General features: G+C 41.3%; 2 protein-coding genes across 2 annotated transcripts in view; both read right to left on the bottom strand.

Moving 5' to 3' along the window:
* LOC111444469 overlaps window positions 1-1,544 on the bottom strand; it is a 20,237-nt gene extending 18,693 nt beyond the window's left edge. The window contains exons 1-2 of the mRNA XM_023082571.1: window positions 701-1,544; window positions 60-460 (exon numbers count right to left, since the gene is read on the bottom strand). Coding sequence (XP_022938339.1) covers window positions 60-460; window positions 701-1,544 — 1,245 coding nt within the window. The remainder of the gene's footprint in view (window positions 1-59; window positions 461-700) is intronic.
* Window positions 1,545-1,715: 171 nt separating this feature from the next.
* LOC111444468 (transcription elongation regulator 1-like) lies at window positions 1,716-2,156 on the bottom strand. The gene has a single exon (XM_023082570.1). The coding sequence runs from the start codon at window positions 2,154-2,156 to the stop codon at window positions 1,716-1,718; it is 441 nt and encodes a 146-aa protein (XP_022938338.1).
* Between the last annotated feature and the right edge of the window lie 9,034 nt (window positions 2,157-11,190).

Here is an 11,190-nt window from a genome sequence, read left to right as displayed (position 1 = left end):
CCCCAGGGGGACACGCTAGGTCGAATGAATCCTTTATCTAGTAAGTCTTGCAGTTGCGCCTTGAGTTCTTTCAACTCAGCTGGTGCCATGTGATAGGGTGCTTTGGAAATAGGCCCAGTTCCCGGCTCGAGTTCGATGACGAAGTCGACCGCTCGGGAAGGGGGTATTCCAGGTAAGTCATCCGGAAATACATCCGGAAACTCGTTTACTATTGGCACGTTTACTAGGGTCTCTTCCTTTCCTCTCACGTCTACAGCACATGCTAATATAGCCCATCCACCTTGTTGCACTAACTTCTTTGCTTTCATCATCGAGACTACCCTGGGGGTAATCCCGGTATTTGTGCCTTTAAATTTAAAGGTAGGTCCTATCGGTGGTGAAAATTTTACTTCCTTTTGGTGACAGTCTATACTAGCTCGATTTTCAGCTAACCAATCCATGCCTAGTATGACGTCGAAATCTGTCATGTTTACCACCATCAGGTCAACGCTTAAAGTTTGGTTCCCTATGACTACTTGGCCATCCTTTACTCTATCCCTAGATACTAAGTCTACCCCCGCAGGGGTGCTTACAGACATTTCATGCAATAAGGGTTCTAATTCGAACCCTGCTTGTACAACAAAAGGCATGGAAATAAAGGAATGCGTGGAACCAGAATCAAATAAGGTAAAAGCAAAATGACCTAAAATGGATAGTGTACCTGTCACCACGACGTCGGACCTCCCAGTGTCCTTGCTGGTTGACGCGTATGCCCTAGCTTGAGCTCGCGGTGGTGCTGGTTGATCCGTTTGCTCTACTACTCTGAGCGGGTTTGCTTGTGCTGCAGCATTTCCGGCCGTGCAGTTCACGGCGATGTGCCCCTCTTGACCACATCTATAACACGCTCGGCTGCCAGCCATGCACCTCCCACCGTGTAGTCTTCCACAAATAGTGCACCCTTCCTCTCTCCTCCCTCTGGCCCCATCTTGATTCCTAGGGTTCCTGTCAGTATGTCGGGGTGGGCGTCGCTCATCCCATCTAGGAGCGGGTCTGTTATTGGAACGGTGCCTACGTGCTGGTGGTGGACGGTCAGAGCCTCCTGATTCATGAGGACGCTTCTGCCTAATTATAACTGGCTCTTCACGTCGTTTCTCATCCTTTGGTTTCTCTAAAGCCTTGGCAGTTCTCAAGGCTTCCTCATAGGTCTTTGGGTTGAACGCCTCCAACATGCGGCGGATTCTTGGTTCCAAACCCAATACAAATTTCTCTGTCATCTTTTCCTCAGTGTCCACCATGGACGGTGCAAATCTCTTGAGTTTATTAAACTCTCTATTGTACTTCTCCACTGTGAGTCCTCCCTGTACCAGGTGGGCAAACTCCTGCTGCCTTTTAAGTCGCTCTGACTTAGGATAATATTCTTTAAGGAAGGCCTCCTTAAATCGTTCCCAGTTCATTGGTCCCCCTTCTGGGTTAATGAGGGTTTTGTTATCTCTCCACCATATCTCTGCGTCCTTTTGTAGGACGAAGGTTGCACAGGCGACCTTTTGGTTCTCTGGGCACTCCATAGTCTCAAAGGTGGTTTCCACCGCTGCAATCCACATTTGGGCTTCTATGGGGTCTACCAGGGAACCAGTGAATGGTCGAGGGTCGTATCTCTTGAAATCCCTTATCCAGTTTGAACATCTAACAGGTGGTGGAGGGTTTACTGGGGCATTGGCCTGAGCAGTGGCCTGTGCCTATGCCTGTGCCTGTGCCTGTGCCTGTGCCTGTACCTGTGCCTGTACTTGTGCCAGTGCCAACGCCTGTGCCTGGGCCTGTGCTTGGGCTTGTTCCTGGGCCTGTTGTAGACTGGCTTGCTGATTGGTTACCAAGGTTTGAATTAGGGCTTGGATGGAGTCACACATTAACCTAGTATTAGCATCTACTCCACCCACTGGGGGTGCAGCTTCAGGTGCGACTTGGAGTGGTGGGGTAGGCTGGGGTGGAGGTTCTACTTGTGGTGGAGGCTGTACTGGTGGTAAGACTGGGAGCGGCGTAACTGTTACCGGCCCAGTCTCTGATCTTTCTTGAGGTGGGCCCTCTACTGCCACACCTCGTCCTACTTCTCTACGACGGGGTCGCCCCCTTCCTCGTCTTCCTCTTCCTCTTCCTCTTCCTCTTCCTCGTCCTCCGGGCATGGTTCTACAAACCAATATAAGGTTGCTTAAGTCTAAGGCCTTAATACTATGCATATATATATATATATATATATATATATAACAATACGCACACTATACAAAACATCGTAACGCCAAAGAAGTAAACATTCATCATACTAAGCATCATATCATGCTATTAACAAAATTACTCAGCATAAAACACATGACGTCATACTCTTAAATAAATACGTGAAACATCACAACCATTTCAGTAATGTCAACATAAAAAAAAAATGCATCCGAGTTTTAAAACGTAACTCTTTTCTTATCTTACGCAAGGCGTACCTGACGGTGACGGGGCATCGACGTTGGGACCGTGGAGCGTGCCAAGCCTACATCGTAGGCTAGTCTACAGAATCTAAAACCTAGAGCTCTGATACCAACTGTAACGACCCTAAATTTCCACATATCTAAAGTCGCCACTAACGTCTCATGCTCATCTCTAATGCAGAATAAAAATCTAAGCATGCTCACCTTTATTAGCGGAAAAATTTAAAACTTCAGAATACATTAAAACATTGGAAAACACTGCCGGACTTACGTGTTTCAAACATCATGCTGGAGTTCAAAAGACAAAATAAAACGATTACAAATTAATTAATATAAATGAATGAAATGCAAACGCCCTATCCTAACCAAGACTAGGAATTTTAAATATGCAACTATCCTATGCATGCGCCACAGTCTCTGATCACGATGCCACCGTCAACCGTACATGGGAGCCTTGCCTTTACCTGAAAAACAATATGGCACACGGCCTGAGTATTTCTTCGAAATACTCAGTAAGTGACCCCACTATAGGGGCCATGCTAATGCAAACACATGCAATCATGAATAGGGACCTATCTCTAATCATCTTAGGGGTGGCCTCCAGTCTCGGACAAATTGGATGTGTAGTACTTCCCTACACACGACTCACACGTGCGAGTGTGAGTCCCCAGGGCGCTCGCACACCCCCTGGACCCTCTGGTCAAGCTAATCTGTAGCAACGTCCGGAGGTCAGCGGAACCCCATAGTGTCATGCGCCTCATGAACACCCTCATCTGTGTGCTTTCGCACCTGTGCGCATTCGCGCTCATCATAAGGTGCGCGTCCGCACTCATCATCTCTAGGGGAAGTAGCCCTATGCTTATGAACATACAAAATGCATGAGGTCCCTCTAAATCCATCGTAATGTCTCTTCTGACACAACCCTCTAGTCTCATCTCTTTGTTACCCTAGGTAACGCATACTCGTGGATATTTATATAAATATCATTTTCATGATCTTAGGGTTGTGTCCTACGTCGATCTAACGACATGATGCAATATGGCACTCATCATCATCTAGCATGCTCAATATGGAAAACATCATCATATTAAGGTAAAAATCATGCAATCATCAAGCTCATCATAATGCCACAACGTGCGTCAAACATATCAAGCGTCACCCAACAAAATATGTATATACTGCACATATCATCAAGCATCATAATCCACACATCATCATAACTCATACAATTATTTAGCCTATCCTATAGTAAGGCCACTTACATGGTTGGCCTCGGCCGAAGTACTCCCTAAATAGCTAAACGTAAGCTCCCGTTCCGTGAGAGCTGCTTCCTACTTCGCTGGAGTTTGTTTCCTATCACACCGTTCACCACTTTCCGTTAGTATTTCACAATTAATTTACCTAATTTAATAAATGTGAAATACGGCTCTAAAACGGCCTCAGATACCTTAATCGGGGCCGAAAACAGATCTGGGAGGGTCGAAACAGTGGAAACCGGGCTGAAAACAGGTGAGCCGAGCCGAACAGCCGCTGGAGCCGCCGGAGGAGCCGCCGGACCGTCACCGGAGGGAGCCTGAGCCGTTTGCGCCGAGCCGAGCCGAGGACTGCCGCGCCGCTGTGTGACACGTGGCAGCAGCAGAGAAAGCCACGTCGGGCGGTAGTGTCGGGTCGAAGCGCGGGTCGCAGTCCGGTTCGGGTCGTGGTTCGGGTCGCGGGCTGTGGAAGGCTACTGGGCCAAGGCTAAACGTTGGGCCTCGGCTTACTGGGCTGGGCCACGAGTGTTTGGTTTGCAGGCCGGCTCAATTGGACCGTGGGTCTAGTCTGGGTTGGTTCAACTGAACCGTAGCTTCTGGGCCGGTTTGAGGTTTGGGCCGCTGTAGTTGGGCTGGGCCGAAGGCAGAGGCCAAGGGGGGAAACGGGCTGGCTCTCCTGGGTTCTGGGTTCGGGTTGACCCGGATCCGTGGATCTCGTCTTCCTTACCCGACTTTGGCCGATTTTCCGGCGAGTTTTCTCTCTTCTTCCCGCGGCGTTTTCGTGGCCGATTTCGGTCCTCTTCCTTCTCTTTTCCTCTTTGTTCGTCGTCCTTCTTTCCTTTTTGGGAGTTTTGCGGCCTAAAAGCTCCTAAAAGCCATAGATCTAAGAATCGATTAAGAAACCTAACTTTCCGACCTCGGTTACCGACGACGACGCTTACGAACTAACACCAAATGCCCCTGAGTTATTGTGCTTTCGTTAGGGATCTCTCTTACGGTAGTAACAGGTTGTTTGGTGTCGGTTTAAGGGTGATTTGAGGGCTCGTCGGAGAAACTGAACACTCGCCGACGTTTGTCCGAAATCTCTCTCTCTCTCTCGAAATTTTTCTCTCTTTTCTCCCTTTGCAGGCGTTCTGAAGATGCTGGGCTAAGGGTGGGCGTGCTGTGGCCATCGTTTCGCGTGGGTTCCGCGAAACACGGCGGTCGCCGGAAAACTCGCGGGTTTTCCGGCGACTGGGTTTTTTTTTCTTTTCGTTTTCTCGTTTTCATTTATTTATTATATATATATATATATATATATATATATGTATGTATAATATTTTCTTTTTCTTTCTTTCTTTCCCGGGTCGTTACAGCATGTAATACAACTTGTAACCTTTGTGACCACAAGGATATCCTACGAAAATAAGGAATTGCCCGAGGTTCAAATTTTTGCTTAGGGTGTACTACAGTTGCATAACACTTACAACCAAAAACTTTAAGATGGTGAAATGTAGGTGGTCATTTGTAGAGTGCTTCAAAGGGTGTCTTGTTAGATAACAATGGTGATGGTGTTCTATTTATAAGATAAACAATAGTTAAAATGGTGTTCTATGTAGAGTGCTTAAAATGCACTCTACCTAACTTTAACTCAACCTGATATTTATTATGTAGTTGAGGTTATGAGTCGGTACATGCAAAGTCCAAAGAAGACTCATTTGGATGCAACTCGACAGATCTTGAGATATGTCAAAGGTACAATCGACTATGGTCTTTTGTACAAAAGAAGCAAAGACTACAAGCTAGTTGGATACTGTGATGCTGACTATGCAGGAGACCACGATACTCGGAAGTCAACCACTAGGTATGTGTTCAAGTTTGGTTTGGGAACAATTTCTTGGTGTAGCAAGAGACAACCAATAGTATCATTATCAACTATAGAAGCAAAGTATAGAGCAATGGCTGAAGTAGCTCAGGAAAGTACATGGTTGAAACTCTTGATGGAAGATTTGCACCAGAAAATTGAGTATCCAATATCACTTCATTGCGACAACCAATCTGCGATTCGCCTAGCAGAAAATTGCTAGAACAAAGCATGTGGAGGTGTAGTACCATTTCATTCGAGAGAAGGTCCTAAAGTAAGAAATCGAGATGTAGCAGATCAAGACAGATGACCAAGTGGACGACTTGATTACAAAAGAGTCGAATACAGGCAAACATGAGAGTTTTCTCTGTCAACTTAACATGGTGCGGCGATTGAGGACTAGTGCTGAGGGGGAGTATTAATATATCATCACTAGCCCAATAGAGTCCAGCTCAATAATTGTACCAGTCCATTGTATATTTATTTTAGTAGAGATTTTAGGAAATATAATAGATGTTTTAGGAAAGAGGTCTCGATATTTTAGGAAAAAGATTTACATTTGTTAGGTTTAGATTGCGTAGGGTATAGTATAAATACCCATAATCAACGATATACTACTAAGCAAATCATAAATGAAAAAATATTAACGAATTACGAATATCTAAGATATATTCCATAACTAATTATTATAATATATTCTCAAAATATTATATCTTAAGAAGTTCTTATCATGATATTTCCTAACGATCTTGATCCTTGGATTCTAAAACGTTGGTTATCTTTTAAGAGCTTTAGTACTATGGTTTTTGGTTCTTGGTTCTTGATCCATGTTCTTGTCCATGATCTTTCTCTCGTCCTTGGTACTTTCTAAGTTTTTGTTCGGTTCTTGGTTCTTTCTGCAACACTCTGTCCTGAAGATTTACGGTATTAGACATGAACTTGATATCCTGTGTCCAAGGCTTCATGCGTTCCAAGCGACACAGTCTTAACCCACATCTCCGGGCTTGCCCTTCGACAAGCTCTGAAAACCTATCTCCAAAGCTTCATGCATTTCAAGTAATATAGTCTGAAAACCTACATCCAAGGAAGGCTTCTTACGTAACAAACGATGTACTCTAATTTTGCATCAAGGGCTTGCCCTAGGATACCGTTTGAATACCTATGCCCAAGGCTTCATGCGTTCCAAGCAGCATAGTCTGAATACCTACGTTCAAAGCTACATGCGTTCCAAGAAGCGTAGTTTGAAATCCTGCACCCAACGTATTCTAAGCGGCTTCATGCGTTCCAAGAAGCATAGTCTGAATACCTACGCTCAAGGCTTCATGCGTTCCAAGAAGCGTAGTCTAACCGCAATAGTGGGGGTCACATACCGAGTATTTCTTTTAATACTCAAGTCATGTGCTACTACTATTTTAGGTAATGGTAAGGCACCTCTGTACCACTAACGACTACATAGCCATTCGAGACCATGAAACATGAAAAGGGTAGTTGAATTTAGTTTCTTAGAGTTAGATTAGAATAGAGTGTTTTTAATTATAATGTTAATTTATTTCATTTAATATTTTGTTGGGTCGTTTTAAAGATATTTTCGAACACGTAGCTCTATTGTAGTGTTTTAAGATGAAATCTATATTTTATGATGAAGTTAAGTTATGATTATGATAGTGACTCTAGGTAAGCAGAAATCTAGGGTCGTGTATTCTTATTTGAACGGAAGGATATGCTCCTTGTATTAGAAATTTATGTAAGATCAGTACAAATTAAGTTACAAAGTCATGGAATAAGAGGTAAAAAAATTTAAACTTTCCACTCATTTTTTAAACTAAAAAAAATTAAAAAATAATAACCCAGACTATATGAGGTTGTATAAACCATTAAGCATTAAATAATTCTGGGCTTTTGAACTTAAAGTATTAAACTTCTAATTTAACATTCAAACTATAATTATATTTTTATAAATCGCCATAGAAGTTGAATATCGATAATGACTTTTTTCTGTTGTATATTATACTTTAAAAGCTATCAATTATGTAAATAAATAAATATATATATATATATATATAAAGGTGGTGCCATTGAAAATTTTGCATCATGCAACAACCTTATTACCTAAATCATTGGCTTCGACTTGCAATAGATTGTTAGAAGTTCTCCTTCCCTTTAATTAAGAATCATCACTTTCTAAGGTGACTCTGGAAATTCGAGAGATAAACAAATGATGACATTAAAAGTTGATGCAAAAGTAAACAACAAATCAAATAAAGACAATTCATAACATTCATTTTTTTTTATGGGTTTATAATGAGTAACGCCCTAGATTCCTATTTAACTCCCATTTTCAATGGATTCTGATTTTAGGTAAGATATCTAAAATCTAAATAATTGCAAAAGATAAAAGAAAAAGAGATATAACTTAGAGATAACACCCTAGATTCCTATTTAACTCCCATGTTACGACCCTCCGAATAGGTAGTTGCTCTAGGGCAACATGTAGGCGGAACATGGGAATCTTGCGGTGCAACCTAGTGGTGGAGACCATAGGACGTGTTGACTTCCTTCTCCCACTTACTATAAATACTTTCTCTATTCACCTTGTTATTGACTCATGCAAATACCTTCCGAATGGAGGACGCTCCCAGGGCGACACGATGCCGAGCATGAATCTCACGGTGTGAATTTTTCAGAGAGAGTGAAAAGAAAAACGATGTATCTCATATACCTTTTTCCTCCCACTAAGTATTTTAGACGGTTGGGTATACTCATTACTTAGGTATATTCCGGTTAATTAAATATAACCTAAGTCTAGGTGATTTTTCCAAAACTTACATCACTCAAGCATGCTCATAAAACTGGGCTAACTAAGCTCAAGTACTGGTCCGATCTCCAGGTAGTAGGTGTTCCGTAAACCGTCAACTTAAGTACCTCCAGCCTTATACAAGATCGTGCCAGGTGAGCTTTCTTGTAAGCACAACTTTACAAGACATCGACCTATTTTAACTATTAAAATTGATCGTGCTTGGTTCTTAACCCTAAGTGAGCATGCACTTATCTTTATTATAGATTTTAACGTCTATCTCGTTTTATGACGTTGAAAATAACCTATAACATGCATCTAACATGCTTAATATAACAATTATATAATCATCCATTCCATGCAATAATATAACAATTTATATCTATCACTCATGGAACCCTAAACATGTATACTACACATTATAACATACTTGGAATGCATGAAACATGCTTAGCCTATGGTGGATTTTAAATCTATATGACATACTTTCATAATGCATAATTAATTAAACACGCAAAAGTGGATTGGTTTTGACATTTTAAAACAAACAATTAACTAAATTATTACATTAATAATTAAAAATAACTTGAACCGCTCCCGAGGATCACGAACTGGGTGAACCAACCCTCAAAAACGTTGAACCGGACCCCATGGCAGAAAAAAACACCCGAACCGCCTCTTCCATCTTCTTCTTCGGTTCAGCTTGCTATCTCTTCCATTTTCGATCAATTACAACCTAAAATGAACTCTAATGTCTCCATAAAAATTACAGACCTTTCTTCATTCATTAAAGCCCATACACATTAGGCTTATTACAATAATTGTATCAAATAGAAGCATAAAAAAAAGCCAAAACCAAAACCATCCACTTTAGCAACCACAAAATTTCATTAATGAAATGGTACCCACCATGATCAAATTAATGTAAATAAAGTGCCTAAAACTTGCTCTGATACCAATTGATGGTGTTAATAACACATGCGGAAGCAATTTGGATCTTAGGCACTTTTAGAACATCAATTATAGTAAATAACTAGCATGTTCATAAGTATTAAAACTTAATGAGTTTGAATACTAACCTTTTGTAGTTCAAATTCCTTTTTCCTCACGAACCGGTTTCGAACCACCACTAGTGTCTTCTCCACTATCCTCCGACCTTAGAACGGAGTTGTGGAATCTGGTGAGTGACTAAACTTGGGAGGGATTTTGTATATATGAAGATAGTGTTTGTGAGAGGTTTTTCTGAAGGTTTTTCACCCAGGAAGGCCTTCCATGTACCATGATCTCTCTATTTATAGAGTTATAATTGCATGTTCATGCAATTTGAGATCACCAAATTTTGACACTCAAATGTTTAGGATTATGTGGCAAGCATGCAAGTTTGAGTTCACCAAATTTTGACACTCAAAATTCTACTAAAATTTGTGGGGTTTATTTCGCAAGCATGCAAGTTTGGTTAAACCAAATTTTGACACCTCAAAATTCCACTAACATGGATTTTTCCATTAAATGAAGTCAACATTTTGACTTTCTTTCATTTTAATTCAACAATTAATTTGAATAATTAATTTCAAATTAAAGTAATATTAAATGATTAATGTAACGCCCCAATTTTCTAAACCTAATTAGTGACGTCACCCATGCATACATAGTTCATTACGCGGAAGCTTATCATAAATGACCTTGGAAACAAAACGAAGTCTTCCATAAAAATTCATAAAATCCAAAACGTATCATCAAATAAATAAACTTTCAATAACCGAATTCAAAAATAAATCTAAATAAAGCAATACTCAATGCAATAGCTTAAAACAGTCCAATAAAAGTAAACTCCTAGAAATATCTCATCTCCAACTTCCATGGTGTCCTCAGCTCCGCCGTCAACCGTACATTGGTGCCTTGTCTTTACCTGAAAAATGTAGGTAGCACGTGGCTTGAGTATTTTATGAAAGACTCAGTAAGTCACCCCACTGTTGGGGTTAGGAATGCAAACACATGCAACATATGAGCGAAACCTAACTTTTCATAAACTTTTCATAGCCTTGCGCGCTTTTCTATTCCGGGTTGGGTTGGATGTGTGGTACTCCTTCACACATGGCCCATGTACGTGTACATTGACCCACCAGGCGGGCTCATATACGTACCCCCTAGGCCTAGCTTGGTCGGGCATAACGTATTACACGTCGCCGGACACCACAGAACAGAAAAGGGTCCGCATGATATCATGGCGAACATAAATATTGTATTTCATTCTTTCGTAATATAAAGGGGAAGAATCCCGATGCACGTGACATACATATATGCATGAGGTCCCTTAACGTATCTAACATGGCATGACATAAGCAGTACTAACATCACATATACGTTTCTTACATTACATGGCATCTCACATGACCTACATTACATGGCATACTACATAACGTGAAAGTACATTCCAGTTGCATACCCATCTCATGACATGACTCGATGATTCTGCGTGTATCTATGACATCGATCAACATATTCATTGCATATAATACTAATATTTCATTCATAACTTCACATAACTTCACATAACATAAACAGTCAGCAGTCAACACAATGCATACATCACATAAACATACACAATCTACAGTCAACACAATCTATACATCACATAATCATATCACATAAATATGGTGCATGCAGGGGCCACAGGGCACGCACCATCATATAACACGTATTAAGCTAACTCCAACAGTAAGGTCACTTACCTCGATGGTCTTGGTTGAAGTCACTCACAACGAGCTAATCCCAGTGGTTAATATGTCCTATGATAACCACATAAAAATTTAGAACCTTTCATAAGGTACCCTAGCTAAACCTCATGCTATT

The sequence above is a fragment of the Cucurbita moschata genome, unplaced genomic scaffold, assembly GCF_002738365.1.
Source record: "Cucurbita moschata cultivar Rifu unplaced genomic scaffold, Cmos_1.0 Cmo_Scf00006, whole genome shotgun sequence".
NCBI classification, from domain to species: domain Eukaryota; kingdom Viridiplantae; phylum Streptophyta; class Magnoliopsida; order Cucurbitales; family Cucurbitaceae; genus Cucurbita; species Cucurbita moschata.
The sequence above is the reverse complement of the archived record's forward strand: the minus strand, read 5'-3'. Positions and strand labels throughout refer to the sequence as shown.